Here is a 20336-nt window from a genome sequence, read left to right on the forward strand (position 1 = left end):
CACGAGTAGAGGCAGAGCTAGGAGGAGGTTAATTAGTGAGGGCCTAGGCCCTGCAAAATTCTTAACATTTTATAACTAGACCGAACTCATTTTTTTTTTTAAGAAAAATATTGTCGTTTTTTATTAAAGATATAAATCCCTAGTTAATAATAATTTAGATTGCCGCATCTCTCTTCGTGAGTGTGTGAAGTGTGAAGGTGAGTTTTCTCTTTAATTTTTTAAAGAACTAAATTGATTTATCGAAGAATAATTATCTTTATGTTGTCATTCTATACTTCTTATTCATGAATTTGCTATTCATTAAGTGGAGGTATCAGATTGCAATTGTGTTGGCGTTTAGATTCATGGTTATCTCTGTGTCACATTTTCAAAGCTGGTTTATTGGCTTTCCGAGAGATGAATCGTTTGCATATTAGTTAGGTGACAAAGTTCTCACGAGCAGGGGTCGAGCAGGGGGAGTTTAGTTGGGGCCAAAGCCATTGCAAAAGTCTTAAGATTTTATAGCTACACCCGTCTCTTTCTTTTTTTTAAGGAAAATGTTATCGTTTTTCATTAGAGACATAAATCCCTAGTTAAAAAGACAATAGCCACACCAGCAACCTAAAATCCTCCCTTCCTCTATTGTTTTCCCTGACCCTCACCCACCAAAATCCTTCAATTGAGACGGCCTAAAATTCTCCCTGCTTTTTTCTTCTTTGCCTAGCAACAAAGAATTTCAATTCAAGTTTGGTTTATTTTTCAAATTTTGGCAAGTTATCTTCTCATTTTTACTCCTCTCCATAGGCTTAAACAAAAAAATTACAAGTAGATTGTAGAAGGAGCTACTTGGTTTAGCTGGTAATATGCTTAGGATTCTCCATAGGTTTACTGTTAATTTTTCTGTCGTTTTCATTTTGTATAACTTTAAACACCGACTGCTCTTGGCCTCTTTCACTTGACAAGGAAAAAGCTTCGCTCCACTAGCCTAGATTTTCAAGATTGGGTTGGTGTTATAGGGTCTTAAGCTTATAGGGTCGTAATTCAGAGTCCACTAGCCTCCATCTTGCAAAGTAAATGATTCCTTAAGCTTGATGTTTAAAGTCTTAAAGCAGTGTCAACCATTTTTGGAACACAAGGGTCACTTCAGAGCCAATAATTTCCGAAGACTTGCGTTTACCTAGCTATGTAGCGTAGCATTGCTAGCTCTTCCCGGAGACTAATTGTGATGTTAAATAGGCAATTCCTTGAGACGAATAACTTCACATCTAGCAAGGCCAGCCATTTTGTAATATAACAAAGTGAGAGCAGCAATGGATTGCATCCCCGTGCTTGTTTTCTGCTTCATTTCATATCTGATTGTAAGAACAGCCACACCTACTAACACCATAAACACAGCTCAGATCATTAGAGATGGAGACACTATAGTTTCAGCTGGCGGGACCTATGAATTAGGATTTTTCAGCCCCGGGAAATCCAAAATCCGATACTTGGGGATATGGTATGGCAAAATATCTGTCCAGACAGCAGTTTGGGTTGCCAACAGAGAAACTCCACTTAACGATTCATCAGGTGTTGTAAGGCTTACAAACCAAGGACTTCTTGTCCTTCTCAATCGTAGTGGAAGCATTATTTGGTCTTCCAACACATCAATACCTGCTAGGAATCCAGTTTCGCAGCTTTTGGATACAGGAAACCTTGTTGTGAAAGAGGAGGGTGATAATAACGTGGAGAACTCCTTGTGGAAGAGTTTTGATTATCCAGGCAACACACTAATACGGAATATCAAAACTGGCATGGACTGGTACGTGACATCATGGAAATCACCTGATGATCCTTCCAGAGGTAATATTACAGGCATCCTTGTTCCTGAAGGATATCCGGAGTTACTACTGTTGGAAGATTCGAAACCGAAGCATCGAGCTGGGCCATGGAATGGCTTGCAGTTCAGTGGCATGCCTCAAGTAAAACCAAATCCCATGTACATATTTGAATTTGTTTATAATGACAAGGAGATATATTACACAGAGCAACTTCATAATAGCTCAAGGCATTGGAGGGTCGTCTTACCTCAGAGTGGTGATATCCAGCACATTCTCTGGATCGAGCAAACTCAAAGTTGGCTTCTTTATGAAACAGCAAATACAGATAATTGTGAAACTTATGCACTCTGTGGCGCAAATGGTATCTGTAGCATTAACAACTCTCCAGTGTGTAAGTGCTTGAAAGGATTTGTACCAAGAGTTCCAATAGAATGGGACAAGAACGATTGGTCAAGTGGTTGCGTTAGAAAGACTGCACTAAATTGTTCCAGAGATGGGTTTCGGAAGCTCTCGGGTGTGAAGATGCCGGAGACAAGAAAATCATGTTTCAACAGGAGTATGGACCTGGAGGAGTGGAAGAACACATGCTTGAAGAACTGCAGCTCTACTGCGTATACAAACCAGGACATCAGGGATGGAGGAAGTGGTCGCTTGCTTTGGTTCAATGATTTGATTGGTATGAGAACTTTCTTTCAAAATGAGCAAGACATTTTTATACGGATGGATGCATCAGAACTAGGTATGAATTTATCCTCAACTAGAAAAGTCACTCTTGCTCTTTTTTTAATTAAAATTTGAAATATTTTCAGTAAGAAAACCAGTAAGATAAAGCTACTGGCAAAAGGAGTTGAAGAATATTAAAACCAAGCTATATAGTCTGTGAGCGCATCTAAACCTTTCCTTGCGAGGCTATCATCAGCAACAGAGTTTCCTTCTCTTAAAATATGGCTAAAAGAAACCTGATTAATACCCTTAAGCATCATAGAGTTAGTACTTTTTTTTGCTTTACATCTAAATGATTTTTTTTCCAAATATATATTCTCATTATCTTTCAGATAACTAGAAATCAAATTCATGAGAAGAAAGTTATCTTTATAGATATTCATATAACATGATCCTTGAGAATACCTTGTATATATGCTTGTGTTGATAGCATAACATGTTATTTGGCATGAAAGTACTTGAAATTTTCAGGGAAAACACGCACGCAAACAACTAGATTAGGCATGACTTGGCATGTCACTTGGTGTTGGTCACATGATGGATTGTTTTTCTCCTACCCAAAATGATATTGTTTTATAATGAGTAGAAAACTTTCCAGCCATAATAACTTACCAAAAAATACAATGGGCATTGGCATTTCCTCTTTTTAACACCAGTTTTTTCTCTAGGTATCTGTAGCATTAACACCTGCTAGGACTCTTGTACATGTATATATACATATTCTATGCAATAAGAAAAGTAGATGATTCTATTTAATCCAGAGAATTACTTCTCATTGTTGACATGATACCAGAGCAACTGATCCAAATCTAACCTTTTTTTTTTTCAAATCACATGACCTAAACATGGCTGAAACAAACCCATAGCACCATGCCCAGATTACAACCACAAATTCTAGAACCGACCCTCAAATTAATACTACCCAAAACCCTGACCTACCAGCAGCCATCCCTAACATCAAACTCAATAGCCAAAACTATGAACTATGATCACAAATCATGAAGATATTTATCTTCGGTAGAGACAAACTTGGACTAATCACCGACGAAATCAGACAGCAAGCACTCACAGACTCAACATACAGTAAATGGAGAACAGAAAACATCATTGTTAAAGGTTGGATTATCAATTCTCTAAACCCAAATTTAATTAGAAATTTTATCAGATTTCCTATAGCTAAAGGGGTTTGAGACGTCATTGTCGCAACCTGCTCCGATGGAGGAGATAATGTCTAGGTCTATGACTTAAAAAGGAGAGTCAGTCAAACAACACAAGGAAATGGTTCTCTAGAAGATTACTACACTGGCTTACAAACTCTCTAGGCGAGAGATTGACCACAGATGCCTAAAACCCATGACATGTGAGGAGGAGTTACAAAAATACAACAAATTAATTCAAGAAAATCGAATTTATACCTTCTTGGATGGTTTAGGTTATCAATTTGATCAGGCCTGACAAGATATTCTTCAACAGACTCCTCTACCTTTGATTAAGCAAGCCTTTGCTCAAGTATGCTGAGAGAACACTAGACAAACCATGATGATGAAGAAGGAAGCTAGAGACAGTTTCAGTTTACTAACAAAAAGTAGAGACAAGAACTAGGGTGAGATAAGAAGGGGAGGAATAAGGAACCTAGGACCTGGTGGCAACTACTCAAAACATTATTTTGGCCCATCATCATCTAATAAACAGACCATTCAGCCCAGATCTGGTCCACATGGGTAGAATTCTAGCAGACCATTTTTTTTTAACCGAAAGTCTAAGATGATGGGTGCACTCATTGTGGTGAGAATAAGCACACCAAAGATATATGTTTTCAGCTACACGAATACCTGAAGCGGTGGTATGAACTTAAAGGGAAAAAGGACAAACATGACAACACAACATTCGTTACTAATACAGATTCAAACATACTTGTGGCGCTCAAAACTCAACCTCAATCTACCATTCAAGACCTAGGTATTATTGGTTCCACAAACTTGGTATCCCATGGTGAACATGTAAACAATTGGATTATATACTTAGGGGCGACAAATCACATGACGTATGATCTTAATGACTTTAAAATAAAGACAATTCCTTAACGATAGGCTATATCAAACGCCAACGGTGATATATATCCAATAACAGGGTGGGAACAGTTGAATTATCCACCACATTCACTCTCCCTAGTACTCTTTTTGTTCCTTCATTCTCCACTAAACTATTATCATTAGGTCAAGTGACAGAAGATTTAAATTGTTGCATACTAATGTACTCTTCATTTTGTTTGTTTAATGATGTTCTCACGAAAAAAAATTTTGATCGTGGTACTAAGAGAAAGGGTTATATTGTGTGGATGATTTAGACCTTGGTAAAGTTTATTTTGCTCAATCATCACAACGGCAAGGACAAGACATCTGGTTATGGTATTATCAGTTAGGGCATCAATCATTCAGCTATTTACAACATTTATTTCCCACTTTTATTTGGCAATATGCTGCTCTCTAATTTTAAATGCAAGGATTGTATATGAGGTAAGAGTCATCGAACAAATTACCCCATTAGTCATAATAAAAGTAATGCACCATTTGAGATTATTCACTTTGATTTATGGGGTCCTGCACCTATTACGATTACTGCTAGCTTTAGATGGTTTGTCATTTTTATTGGTGACTGCACACGAGTTTCTTGGGTTTATATGTTAAGATATAAGAAGGATGTTCTACCAATTTTTCATAAATTTGTCACCATGGTACAAACCTAGTTCTCTATGAGCATTAAAACTCTTCGATCTGATAATGGAGATGAATATATTGGTCAAGAGTTTAGACAATTTTGTGATAACAAAGACACCATACATGAGACTAGATGTCCATATACTCCTCAGTAGAATGGAATTGCAGAACGAAGAAATAGACACATACTAGAGATAGTACGGACAATTATAGGAGCTGCTCATATGCCTCAACGATTCTAGCCTGATGCTATAGGTACATCTGTGTATCTTTTCAATCGCATGTCATTCCGAGTACTTGATTTTCACACATCACTATAGATATTGGAACGATATGTTACACTACCTTCAACATTAAACCTACCTCTAGAACCACTATATTTAATTTTTCATGTACATTGTAAAATTAATTATCAAAATTAACTACCATTAATAAACTAATTTTTAGCAGAACTACTATATTTAATTAATATGAAACTAAAAATGTTTCTATAAATTTTAAAAGTTAAAATTGAATAATCTATAAATTATGTACCATATAAAATAAACCACAGTGAAGTAGATGAAAATAAATCCATGTTTGAAGAAAAATAAAATAAGTCTTAATTTAAGTTTTGCATTTCAAATTAATAAAAAAATTTTATTTAAATCAATAATTTATACTTATGAAATCTAAAATGTTCTCAAACATTATCTTCTTTTTCTAAAAAATATTTGTATCCTTATTTCCATTGTTGATCAATTGCATGTAAATAACTTGTTCATATTTGTTATTTGATTCTTTCAATATGTCTTTTATAAACTTTGTTTTTTTTTATAAAAAAATCAAGAGCTTATATGTGTCTTTCTTAATTTAAATAGTATTTGTATAATTAAAGCTATTAAAGCTCATATATATATATATATATATATATATATATATATATATACACACACACACACACACACACACAAACACATCCATTAACTCTATACTAAAAGTGATGAAAGGTGCTTTACTCTTTATATGACAAACCTCCTCTCACCTCTTTTTTTGTGTTAAATTTTATCTTCATATTTTTTTAAATTAAATTCTTTTACGATCTAATTTCATGAAATAAAATTTTAAATTATACTAGAAAAGCATTTAAAGAGAGCGAAACAAAATGTAAAACATCTAGAGAGATTTTTAAAATTTTTATTTTGGTTGAAAAATATATTTTGTTAATTTTTCAATTCTTGATTTTGAAAAAGAAATTTGCTCTTTAAATATATAAAATAATTTTAAAATAAAGAAATTGTTGGCACGTGCAAAACATATGACAGCATGTGAAAGGTGTCGGTGGCCTTCTAGCAATGTATGTGACGCCTTTTAATGCCTAAAAATATCATTCCATCGTGTTGTTGGAATCGTCATGACTTTTTCCTATAAGGCAGCACGAGATGGCCATGATGGGATGAATTGTGGCTAGTTGGGGCTTTTTTTGTTTCCTCTTTTCTTTTACCTTCACTTGAAAATTACGCTGGTAACTTAAAATTTTAGAGTTGTTGTCTTAGTTATCGATATTTCAACTTTGGTTTTTATTCTTTTAATTTTTTACTGAAAAGCTAAAAATCATTAGTGTTTTCTCTGGTTTTCTTGTTTTTTTTTTCTAATTTCAATTAATTTTACTTATCATTTTTTGTCAAGAAATATTGCATTAATTGATTTCACTATTAATTGGACAGTTTAAAAGCTCGTTTGATATTGTTGTAGTTATTGTTTTTTAAAGGATTTTTTATTTAAAAATATATTAAAATATTTTATTTTTATTTTTTAAAATTTATTTTTAATATCAGCATATTAAAAAAATCTAAAAATATTTAAAATGTTAATTTTTTTAAAATATTTTTAAAACATAAAAAAACAGGCTGAAAATATTCTTTCTGCCTACTAGTCTTTTTCGTGGTTCAGGAGTTTCGAAATAGTCTAATAACTTTTTCAAATAGTGAGTTTTTTTGGTAGTATGGTTGCGGGTGCTTTTCAAATAATTTTTTGTACCAAAATACATGTCAATGATTTTTTATATTTTTTAAAAATTATTTTTAACATCAGCACAATCCAAAACGTACAAATCATATTAAATTTTAACAAGAAAAAAAAAATCACCATCGCTGCCCCAACGCAGAGTACACGGCACGAATAGAAAAATGTCAAAATCCTATCTTTTTCGTGGTTCAGGAGTTTTGAAATAGTCTAATATGCTTCAATGTCTTCCCAAGCCGCTCGCTGCCCCAACGAAGAGGGCAAGGCATGAAAATCCTATTTTTGTTTGCCCTGTGTTTCGGAAGTATTTCTAAAAAAAAAATTGAAATTTTTGTTTGTTTTAAATTTAATATATTTTTAATTTTCTTAGATTATTTTGATGTGATTAGGTTAAAAAATAATTTTAAAAAAATAAAAAAATATTATTTTAATATATTTTAAAATAAAAAATATTAAAAAAAAACCAACATCAAACCTTTAAATATCGAAGTTTTGAAATAATCTAATAAGCTTCACTATCTTCCAAGGCAGCTCGCTGCCCCAACGCAGAGGACACGGCATGAATAGAAAAATGTCAGAAGCAAGAAAAATCCTACAAAGAGTTTAAGAAAATATGATTGCAACCCAGTACTCGTTAGCGTCAGAGTAAATGATTGACTCATTTACTTAGTGGAAGTCTTATGTCTTGATGCAGCGTCATACGGTTCTTGGTGCTCAAGGGACACGGCACATCAACAATACATGACATCACCGGAGCTTCCCTTAGCTCTCTGAGTGTTGACTATCTGTCAATTATGCATGCTAATTTCACAAAAAAAAAAAAAAAAAACATTCCGACGACGAGCGTTTACCTCAGTAGTGGAACATTGCTGTCCCGGTAGACTGATTGTGGTGTTAAATAGGCAATTTCTTAAGACGAATATTTGCACATCTTGCAAGGCCAGCCATTTTGTAATATAACGAGTGAGCTGCTTAAAGAAACACGAGAGCACCAATGGAATGCATCCCCATGCTTGCTTTCTGCTTCATTTCATTTCTGATTGTAAGAGTAGCCACCCCTACTGACACCATGCACACAACTCAGCCAATTAGAGATGGAGATAGCATAGTTTCAGCTGGTGGGACCTATAAATTAGGATTTTTCAGCCCGGGGAAATCCAGAAACCGATACTTGGGGATATGGTATGGTAAAATATCGGCCCTGACGCCAGTTTGGGTTGCCAACAGAGAAACTCCACTTAACGATTCATCAGGAGTTGTAAGGCTTACCAACCAGGGACTTCTTGTCCTTCTCAATCGTAGTGGAAGCATCATTTGGTCTTCCAACACATCAGCACCTGCTGGGAATCCAGTTGCAAAGCTTTTGGATTCAGGAAACCTAGTTGTGAAAGAGGAGGGTGATAATAACCCGGAAAATTCCTTGTGGCAGAGTTTTGAACATCCAGGTAATACACTATTACCGGGCTCGAAGCTAGGACGGAATAGAATAACTGGCATGGACTGGCACTTGACATCATGGAGGTCACCAGATGATCCTTCCAGCGGTAATATTTCGATAATCCTTATTCCTTGTGGATACCCTGAGTATGCATGGTTGGAAGATTCAAATGTGAAGTATCGAACTGGACCATGGAATGGTCTGGGGTTCAGTGGCTTGCCTCGGTTAAAACCAAATCCAATATACACATTTGAATTTGTTTTTAATGATAAGGAGATATTTTTCAGAGAAACTCTTATCAATAACTCAACGCTTTGGAGAGCCGTCGCAAGTCAGAATGGTGATTTCTGTAGGAATTAAAACGAAAAAGTCAACAAAAGTCAACAAAAGTCAACTCAGATCAACCCAAAACCATGCACTGTTCAGATTCAAATCTGGAATTTCCAGAAAAATGAAGAACACGGGAAGAACACTAAAAACTGAGATTTTGCATAAAAATGGGCAGAATCAAGTTGGTTACTGCCATCCCTCTTCTTTATTTATAGATAAAAGAAATTACAAGAGTTTTAGTTGAAACCAACTTCTTCTTGTACATGATAAGCTAAAATTCAAAACTTAACTTAATCCTAATCAGCTAATTGATCAACATGATCTGTTAACTAAGAATAAACTGAACTCAATCCTAAACTTGGTCAACATGACCTTTATTTAAAGATAAGATAAACTCAACCTAATGCTAAGCTAATTCAATACTCAGCTAACACTAAAAACTTAAGACACAATCTTCTAATCTTCAATCTTCACAGCCTTGGACTTCATTGTCTGCAGCAGTCTTGATTCCATAAAATTCAACACTCCTCCTTGGATTCAAGACTGCACATCCCAAGCTTTTCCCTTCCTTGGACTTCATTGTCTGCAGCAGTCTTGATTCCATAAAATTCAACACTCCTCCTTGGATTCAAGACTGCACATCCCAAGCTTTTCCCTTAGCTCTTCGAATCTTCCTTTAGCTAATGGTTTAGTAAACAAGTCAGCTAATTGATCATTTGTATTGCAATATTTCATCTCCAATTCACCTTCCAGCTGAAACTGTCTTAGAGCATGAAATTTGATCTTCATGTGTTTCGTTTTGTCATGAAACACAGCATTCTTTGAAATTGCTATAGCTGACATATTATCACATAGCAAATCAGTAGGATTTGATTGATCACAATCAAGATCCTTTAGTATTTTCTCAGCCACACCAGTTGCTTGGCTGCCACATAAGCTGCTATGTACTCTGCCTCAGCTGTGGAATGTGCCACAACTGATTGTTTCTTTGAAATCCAGCTGAAAACATTCACTCCTAATGCAAAACAATACCCTGAAGTACTCATCATGCATTCATCACTACCTGCCCAATCACTGTCAGTGAAACCAACAAGCTTGTTCTCACTGTTCTTGGCAAAATGCATGCCCAGATTTTTTGTTCCCTGCAAGTACCTCAGGATTCTCTTGGCTGCCATGAAATGCGTTTGGCTTGGTTCCTGCATGAACCTAGACAAATAATTAACAGCAAAAAGTATATCAGGCCGAGAAATGGTTAAGTATAATAGGCTCCCAATCAAGCTTCTATAAACCTTCCCATCTGCTTTTGGTGCTCCATCATCTTTAACAAGTTTCAGTCCCAAAATCATAGGGGTAGAAACTTGTTTGCAATTTGCCATTGCAAAATTGGTTAGTATCTTCTGCACAAAGGTCTTTTGGCATAGGAATATTCCTTGTTTAGATTGAATTATTTCCATGCCTAAGAAATAAGACATCAACCCAAGCTCATTCATTTCAAAGACCTCCTTCATGCTTGTTTTGAACTCTTCAATCAGCTGCCCTTTATCACCCGTAATTAGAAGATCATCTACATACACAGAGACCATTAGCACATGATTATCAACATGTTTCACATATAGTGTTACCTCATTGATGCTCCTCTTGAATCCCAAACTCAGCAAGTGATCATCAAGCCTACTATACCAAGCTCTAGGAGCTTGTTTGAGCCCATAAAGAGCTTTTTTCAATAAATACACTTGGTTTGGATTTTGATTATCAAAACCTGCTGGTTGTTCAATAAATATTTCCTCATCTAACACACCATTCAAAAAAGCAGATTTCACATCTAATTGAAACACATACCAGCCCTTTTGTGCAGCAAGTGCAAGCAAAAGTTTCATTGTTTCATGCCTAGAAACAGGTGCAAAGGTGTCTGTGTAATCAATCCCAGCCTCTTGAGCATAGCCTTTTACAACCAATCTTGCCTTGTGTTTGTTGATACTTCCATCCGCATTCATCTTTGTCTTGAATATCCATTTAACACCAATAGTTTTCTTGTTTGCAGGTCTGTCAACAAGCATCCAGGTCTGATTTTTTTCAATCATATCAAGCTCCTCCTGCATAGCTTTTAACCATACCTTAGACTTCATTGCTTCTTCAATCTCGACTAGTTCAGCTTCAGCCATGGAGCACCTGTTGTAAATGTCATCTAGTGACCTTGTCCCCCTAACAGGTGCATCATCTATGTCTCTTTCATTTTCAAGTTCATCATAAAATTCTGGTTCTTCATGTTGAACTTGATCTGTCCAGTTGACTGCCAAATTCTCCCAATTCCATGATGCATCTTCTACAAACTTAACATTTCTTGCAATTATAACTTTGTTAGCCATAACATCAAATATTCTATAGGCTTTAGACTTTGAACTATAGCCTATCATCACACCTACATCAGCCTTCTTATCTAGCTTTTTTCGATTAACATCATGTATCAACACATAACATATGCAACCAAAGACTTTTAAATGCTCAACATTGGGTTTAACATCATACCAGATTTCATAAGGAGTTTTATCATCCAAAACTCTTGAAAACACACGATTTTGTATGTATGATGCTGTGTTTACAGCCTCTGCCCAAAACTTTAAGGGCATTTTCTTCTCATACATTAAGCACCTTGCCATTTCCATCAAGGTTCTGTTTTTCCTTTCACTTACCCCATTTTGTTGAGGTGTGTAAGGCACGGTCAACTGGTGTTTAATCCCTTCTTTCATCAAGTAATTCTCCAATTGTTGGGAAGTAAATTCTCCACCATTATCAGACCTTAGCATCTTCATTTTCAGTCCAGTTTCAAGTTCCACTTCTGCCTTGAACAACAAAAACTTAGAGAACACATCAGCCTTGTTTTTTAAGAAATAAATCCAACAATACCTGCTATAATCATCCACAAATAGCAAGAAATACTTTGATCCATTCAAAGATTCAACATGCATTGGCCCACACACATCTGTGTGTATGAGCTGCAATTTCGAATTTGCTCTAAAAACAGATTTTGAGAAAGCAACTTTGGTTTGCTTTCCCAATTGACAAGCCTCACAAAGATTACCTTGATCATGTATGCTTGGTAATCCACGTGCCATCTGTAACTCAGCCATTTTGTTCAATGCAACATAATTATAGTGTCCCAACCTTTTGTGCCAAAGAATTGATTCATCATTCTTGCACATGTTGGCAGTCCAACATATCTCTTTCAAATCTGCATTGAAGCATCTATTTGCCATTTTTGCACACAACAAAAGTGTCCCCATTTTATCTCTAATAACACACATTCCATCATCAAAAAATAGAGAATAGCCAGATTCTAATAGTTGACCCACACTCACCAAATTCTGATTAATATTAGGCACATACAAGACATCATGTAGAGTTTTTGTACCTGCCCTTGTGTCCACTGCTATTGCTCCTTTTCCTTCAACCTTTACAAAGTCTCCATTGCCTATCTTCACCCTTGATTTATAGCTTTTATCCAAGCTACAAAAAATTGAGAGGTCTGCTGTCATGTGGTTTGTGCAACCACTGTCAATGAGCCACACTGAATTTGTCTCCTCTGGTTTTCTGAGCATGTTGTGCATTGTAGCTACAAATAAATGCTCATCCTTTACTGCCAAGCTTTCTTCTTCTTGAGCTTGTTTTACTTCTTCTTTTCTGTTTTTGCAATATTTCTGGTAGTGCCCAAACTGATTGCAATTTCTACATTGCACCTTCTTGAACCAACACCAATCTTCAGAATGATTGGTTTTCTTGCAATACTTGCATGCAGGATATTCCTTTCTCTCCTTCACTGTCAAGTTGTTGGGTTGCCAACTACTTGAATTCTGGTGATTTGGTCTCCATTCTTTGCTTTTATCTTTCCTTCCAATCTGCTTGGTTCTGGAGAAGTTGTAAGATTGCTGCTGTTTTCCTTTGTAAGCAACAAGTGCATTCTCACTTGTTCCCTCATTTCGATAAGATTGCCTTTGTTCCACTGCTTGTAAGGCATTTACAAGATCTTGGAAACTCATCTCCGAGAAGTCTTTTGAGTCTTCCAAGGAACATATTTTATGTTCAAACTTCTCCGGTAGACACACCAATACTTTCTCCACAATTCTGGAATCAGGAAAATCTTCCCCCAACAATCTCACTTGATTAACAAGTTTAGAGATTTTTGAAGAAAAATCTATGATAGATTCTGATTCCTTCATCTTCAGCCCTTCAAATTGCCTTCTCAAGTTCATAACTTGCATTTTTCTTGATTTCTCATCTCCTTGGAATTCGGCTTTAAGCTTGTCCCAAGCTTCTTTGGCAGTCTCGCATGCCAAAATTCTGGAAAATATCTCTTCACTTACTGCATTGTGTATGCAGGTAAGTGCTCTAAAACCTTTGGCTCTCTCTTCATTGAAGTACTTGATTTGATTCATGGTTGGATCATCGTTTAGTGGAGTTGGCTCCTTGCCATAATCCACATAATCCCACAAGTCAAATGCCTTCAAATAAGCCTTCATTCTCACAGCCCAGGTGCCATAATTCACCCCTGCAAATGAAGGTGCAGTTGCTGAAAAACTGGCTCCAGAATTCATTTTTCGTTTCTCACCAAAAAATGACTTTGAATTCCCCTTTTTGTAAATCTCACCTTCCACTCGTGTTTCACACAATCCCACCTAAGATCCTAATTGCTCTGATACCAATTGTAGGAATTAAAACGAAAAAGTCAACAAAAGTCAACAAAAGTCAACTCAGATCAACCCAAAACCATGCACTGTTCAGATTCAAATCTGGAATTTCCAGAAAAATGAAGAACACGGGAAGAACACTAAAAACTGAGATTTTGCATAAAAATGGGCAGAATCAAGTTGGTTACTGCCATCCCTCTTCTTTATTTATAGATAAAAGAAATTACAAGAGTTTTAGTTGAAACCAACTTCTTCTTGTACATGATAAGCTAAAATTCAAAACTTAACTTAATCCTAATCAGCTAATTGATCAACATGATCTGTTAACTAAGAATAAACTGAACTCAATCCTAAACTTGGTCAACATGACCTTTATTTAAAGATAAGATAAACTCAACCTAATGCTAAGCTAATTCAATACTCAGCTAACACTAAAAACTTAAGACACAATCTTCTAATCTTCAATCTTCACAGCCTTGGACTTCATTGTCTGCAGCAGTCTTGATTCCATAAAATTCAACACTCCTCCTTGGATTCAAGACTGCACATCCCAAGCTTTTCCCTTCCTTGGACTTCATTGTCTGCAGCAGTCTTGATTCCATAAAATTCAACAATTTCGAGCTCCTTCTGTGGTTGGAGCAAACCCAAAGCTGGTTTCTTTACGCAACAGCAAATACAGATAATTGTGAAACTTATGCACTCTGTGGCGCAAATGGTATCTGTAGCATTAACCACTCTCCAGTTTGCGATTGCTTGAATGGATTTGTACCAAAAGTTCCAAGAGACTGGAAGAAGACGGATTGGTCAAGTGGTTGCGTTAGAAAGACTGCACTAAATTGTTCCAGAGATGGGTTTCGGAAGCTCTCGGGTGTGAAGATGCCGGAGACAAGAAAATCATGGTTCAACAGGAGTATGAACCTGGAGGAGTGCAAGAACACATGCTTGAAGAACTGCAGCTGTACTGCGTATGCAAACTTGGACATCAGGGATGGAGGAAGCGGTTGCTTGCTTTGGTTCAATGATTTGATTGATATGAGAACTTTCCTTCAAAACGAGCAAGACATTTTTATACGGATGGCTGCATCAGAACTAGGTATGAATTTTTCCTCAGATTAGACAAGTCGTTTTTCTTCTTCTTATTATTCTTATTATTAAAATTCGAAATATAATCAATAGAAAACTAGCAAGCTATTGGCTAAAGGATACAACGTTTAAAAATCATAAAACCAAGCTATATAGTCTCTGAGCGTATCCAAGCCTTTTCTTGCAAGGCTATCAGCAACAGAGTTTCGTTCTGTTTTAGTCTCTGAGCATATCCAAACCAAGCTATTAATTTTTCCCTTATACACAACTAGATTAGTCATGACTTGGCATGTCACTGAAAATTGTTTTCTCCTACCCAAAATGAATGAGTAGAAAGCTGAAATTGAATGATCCAGATCATATATGGCCAGTGAAAACTTCTATTTTAGGCTATTAATTTTCCCTTATACACAACTAGATTAGTCATGACTTGGCATGTCACTTGGTGATGGATTGGTTTTCTCCTACCCAAAATGATAGTGTTTTATAATGAATGAGTAGAAAGCTGAAATTGAATGATCCAAATAACTAGATCATATATGGCAAATGAAAGCTTTCCAGCCATAATAACTAACCAAACAAATACAAAAGGCATTTGGCATTTCCTCTTTTTAACACCAGCTTTTCTGTACCATGTTATAGATAACGGTGACTCTGCAAAGGTTAATACCAAATCCAAAGTGAAGAAAAGGATCATAGTAAGCTCTGTGCTGTCTACTGGGATTCTGTTCGTTGGCCTATGCTTGGTCTTGTATGTTTGGAAAAAGAAGCAGCAGAAAAACAGTACGTATTCACACCATCAAAATCTAAGTATTCCTATCGCACCAGTCCTGGATCATCAGATAACAAGATTGGTTTTTCTTTTTTAAATAAATTAATTTGATTTTCAGTAATATAAGGTATGACTGTAAGTTGTTCGAAGCCCCGTTGTGTTTGATGCTATAGAAATCTTGAGTTTAGCAGCAAATAGAGATCCTTTGTCTTTCTTTCCATTTTTTCAACAAGCATAACAGTTATGCTGACAGGAAAAATGACAGGTAATTTTCAAAGAAGATCAAATAACAAGGACTTGAAGGAAGAACTAGAATTACCCTTCTTTAACATGGATGAGTTGGCTTGTGCAACAAATAACTTTTCTATATCCAAGAAACTAGGAGAAGGGGGTTTCGGAACAGTTTATAAGGTAATACTTATCCATAAACAGTCATGCAATATGGCTTCTGAATTTTCATGGTACAAACTCCAGGAATCAACGGAGTTCTGTGGTATTGAAATTGTTCCACTATAGATTCTCAACTTTCAGAAGACAATGTGGGATTTTCTAATGATGCTGAGTCATTATTTGCAGGGAACATTAACAGATGGACAAGAAATAGCTGTTAAGAGGCTCTCTAAGAATTCAAGACAAGGACTTGAGGAGTTCAAAAATGAAGTCCAACATATTGTGAAACTTCAGCACCGGAATCTAGTGAGGCTTCTTGGATGCTGTATTCAAAGTGATGAAACGATGCTGGTCTACGAGTTCTTGCCTAACAAAAGCTTGGACTTCTATATTTTTGGTATGAATCTCACAAAACCTTTTCAAAAAGTTACTCCAATTTTTCAAATTTAGTACTATTAAGCTTGTATGAATTGTTCTGCCATCTATTGAGCTTCCATAAAGTGGCTTTGTAGGAGAAGAGTAGTTTTCCCCAATTTCATTCTCACAAATTCTGCCATGTATGTGTTTGTAATTGTAACTCAAAATTCATTGATAATCACATATCACTTATCATCTGATAAGAGTCATAATGGATTGACTTGGGCAGATGAGACTCATCGCTTGCTACTAGATTGGCCTAAACGCTACAACATCATCAACGGGATCGCTCGAGGACTCCTTTATCTTCACCAAGATTCCAGACTAAGAATAATCCACAGAGATCTGAAAACCAGCAATATTTTGTTGGATTACGAAATGAATCCAAAAATCTCAGACTTTGGCCTGGCTAGAAGTTTTGGAGAAAATGAAACTGAAGCCAATACTAATAAAGTGGCTGGAACGTAGTAAGTGTCATCTCCATCATACGCATTTTATCTTGATAGTCTGCAAATGGAACTTAAAATTCTATGAATACATGCAGTGGTTACATATCTCCAGAGTACGCAAATTATGGACTCTACTCGCTAAAATCAGACGTCTTCAGCTTTGGAGTATTGGTGCTAGAGATAGTGAGTGGCTATAGGAACAGAGGATTCAGTCACCCAGATCACCACCTCAACCTTATCGGGCATGTAAGTGTCAAAGTTATGTCACTTTGACGGTTTCATTTCAATAAATTCTAGAGTGCTTTTGTTAAGTACCAGATGCCTGCACATGCTTATGAGACATGAACACTTCAAATACTTGAAGAAAAACTGAAGAAATTTTGAAAAACAATTGAGACCGACAATGATCAATGGGTATGCATGCTGGATTTGCATGGATAAATAATGTGTTCTTAATAGCATGGTTTTGTTTATCAGGCTTGGATACTGTTCAAGCAAGGCAGGCCTCTGGAACTGGCTGTGGGATCAGGAGTTGAAACACCCTATTTGTCTGAAGTTCTACGTTCAATTCATGTGGGGCTGTTGTGTGTGCAAGAAAATACAGAAGATCGACCAAACATATCACATGTGGTTTTGATGTTGGGCAATGAAGATGAATTGCCTCAGCCTAAACAACCAGGATTTTTCACTGAAAGGGATCTTGATGAAGCAAGCTATTCATCGAGCCAGAACAAACCACCTTCGGCAAACGAATGCTCGATTTCAATGTTAGAGGCAAGATAGATTGCTTTTATTTTCATTTCAAGTGATTAAAGGCGAATTAATATTCGATAGATGTTCTAGTTTAGGGCTGAGCATTTCCGGTTCGGTCCGGTTTTGAACCAAAATAAACAACCAGACCGAATTATTATTTTTTTAATTTTTTGAACCGAACCGAACCGAAAACCGGTTCAAACCGATTAATTTCGGTTCGGTTCGGTTCGGTTTTTTTCCCTTCCAAACCGGAAGAACCCAATGGTCCTCTCTACTTCTCCTGCAATCTCATACAACAAATCCCAAGTTGCTGGAGGTGAAGACCCATTCGGGCTTCCACGGCTAGATCCTTGTCTACAACTGCACCCAACCTTGCAAATCAGGCAAAAAACCCAAGACCCGAACATTAGCCCCAAAAAACATAATCACAGAAACTAGAGCAGATTGTCCTACTTTAAAAAGAAACATAAAAGAAGCAATACCTTAGTTTTTTCGGTGCTGCAAGGGAGGTCGTTTCTCTTGAAATCATCTTCAAGGGTGGAGTGAGTCATTTGATGAGTTAACTCAACCAAGTACTCTTCTTCATCACTCTGTCTTAGTAGAGCCAACGATGACCAATTTGTTTTGCTTTGATTTTTCACCAGCCAGAGAGTGAAGGGAAAGAGATGCAGAGAAGGGAGGGGAGGGGGGCGGCCCACCAGCCAAAGAGTGAAATGAGAGAGATGCAGAGAAGGGAGGGGAGGGGGGAGAGTAAAGTGAGAGTGAAATGAGAGAGATGCGGGGGGGGGGGGCGGCGGCTGATGGCTTAATGCCTTATTCTAGGGTTAGAAAAGATTGTATTTATACTTGCTTTTTTTTTTAAGTGTTGACTGGTTGAACCGGTTCGGTTCGGTTCGGTTCAATCGGTTTCAGACTTCAGAAACCGAAACCGAACCGAACCGGAATTTTTTTGTGATTTTTTAATCGGTTAATTCGGTTTTTTTTTTCGGTTCGGTTTTTTCGGTTATTTTTTGTCCGGTTTTCTCGGTTTAATCAGTTTATCGGTTTTTTTGCTCACCCCTATTCTAGTTGCAGAACAGCAATTACGAACAAAAGCAAGTCAAATAAATGCTTCTAAAGCTTAGTGTTTCTATGAAACGTGAAGAAATTGAAGACAAGTATCTTCATGTAATCCAAGAGTTGCAGCTACATTTATGAATCACGGAGAGGGGACTCCAGATATTTCTCTTACTTGATGTTCATGTATCATCAAGACTTGCTAGCTAGTATTTCATCTTATAGATTTCAACATTTCATTAGAACATTTGTATATACGTTTATTTTTTAAACATAAATTACCATCAATTTTGTGATAATATTTTAAGATTAATAAGTTCTCTTTTATAATTTACATCCAAGGAAGTTCATATTAATTTTACTATCGGATGTATATATGTTCATTTTACGACTATAAAGGTAGAAAGAATTAATCTCTCCAGTTAGAGTGATCATTACAAGTAAAAGTTCATTAATATGATCATGAGTTGAGCAAGAAATTTATTAATAAGACTATGAGTTTGTCGCTCGAGGAATCGTTTTTGAGTTAGATTCTATTATTTATTAATAAAAACATTAGTATCTTGGAAATAGCAAGTCATGTTGAATGATTACTAAGTTGAGGTGACCAGCACCGAGAAAAAAAAAAGTGGTGTGGCTCCCAGATGGTGGATATGTTTTTTTTTTTTTTTGTCGAGATTTTATTTTGGCATTATTTAAAAGAACAGTAATGATTATAATTTAAATTATATTTTACTTGCAAGTATATTAAAATAATTATATATATATATATATATATATATATTTTTTAAAAATTATTTTTTATATCATTTCATTAAAATATAATTATTTTTTAATTGTTGATAATATAATTATTTTAAGCCCTATAAAACAAACCTATTTATTCAAGAAATATAAAAGATCATCATGTGATTGACTTGACCCAATGATAATCATAGTTATGATTACATAAAAAATTTGTCCGTATTTATTATCACAGTTCATCGATATGTATTTTACCAACGGAATTATGGATAGAAACATTTCTTTAGAAAAACCCTTGTTATTAATTTATGATCTGTCGGTGAGTGCATTGATAATAAATTTACCGATAGATTTATAGACGGACAAAGTACACCAAAAAATTTACCTGTTTTATTTTATTGGTAAATTCATCAGTAAATTTAACAACTTACTAACAGGAAAACCGTATGTAATTTCATTGGTGATTTTATTTTTCCGTCGGTATATCTATCAGTAAATATAACTTATCGCCAATGGAATACCATCTGCAATTTTACCAAAGAGTTAACAGTAGCAATGGTATTTGCAGTAATTCTTTTCCAACTCTCTGAAATATACCGATGGAAGTGTTTCATCGGTAACCCGTCAATGATAAATTAAAATATTTTTAAAAACAAATAAATTGAACAAAAGTAGAAAAATAATTAAAATATATTAAAATTAAATAAAAATCAAATATAAAAAAATAAATTCAAAATAAAATAAAAATTAAATATTTATTAAGATGGGTCATTTGATCATGTACTCAATGGTATAACATCGCCGTGAACTCTAAAGTTTGAGTGTTCAGAACTGATTACAAGCATTCAACGGTTGAAACACTACGAGTCATCTGCAAGATTTCAGTCGTGGTGTTAGAAAGTCCATACACTTGATTTCTATCAGGCCCACCAGGCAATCCTACCTCGAACCACAAATTTGGATCGAGATCCAGATAGAT

At 35.7% G+C, this 20336-nt stretch overlaps 3 protein-coding genes across 3 annotated transcripts; all 3 read left to right on the forward strand.

Moving 5' to 3' along the window:
* Positions 1-1289: 1289 nt before the first annotated feature.
* On the forward strand, positions 1290-8017 carry LOC133697324 (G-type lectin S-receptor-like serine/threonine-protein kinase At4g27290). Its single transcript, XM_062119798.1, has 2 exons — positions 1290-2538; positions 7938-8017. Exons 1-2 carry the CDS (start codon positions 1290-1292, stop codon positions 8015-8017), a joined length of 1329 nt encoding a protein of 442 aa, XP_061975782.1.
* Positions 8018-8131: 114 nt separating this feature from the next.
* On the forward strand, positions 8132-9261 carry LOC133696825 (G-type lectin S-receptor-like serine/threonine-protein kinase At4g27290). Its single transcript, XM_062119104.1, has one exon. It carries the CDS (start codon positions 8238-8240, stop codon positions 9039-9041), a length of 804 nt encoding a protein of 267 aa, XP_061975088.1. The 5' UTR covers positions 8132-8237; the 3' UTR covers positions 9042-9261.
* Positions 9262-9919: 658 nt separating this feature from the next.
* On the forward strand, positions 9920-17721 carry LOC133696824 (G-type lectin S-receptor-like serine/threonine-protein kinase SD1-1). Its single transcript, XM_062119103.1, has 7 exons — positions 9920-14786; positions 15419-15559; positions 15814-15959; positions 16125-16335; positions 16585-16822; positions 16900-17050; positions 17282-17721. Exons 1-7 carry the CDS (start codon positions 14570-14572, stop codon positions 17585-17587), a joined length of 1410 nt encoding a protein of 469 aa, XP_061975087.1. The 5' UTR covers positions 9920-14569; the 3' UTR covers positions 17588-17721.
* Positions 17722-20336: the final 2615 nt, after the last annotated feature.

Source organism: Populus nigra, chromosome 6 (assembly GCF_951802175.1).
Source record: "Populus nigra chromosome 6, ddPopNigr1.1, whole genome shotgun sequence".
Taxonomy (NCBI): domain Eukaryota; kingdom Viridiplantae; phylum Streptophyta; class Magnoliopsida; order Malpighiales; family Salicaceae; genus Populus; species Populus nigra.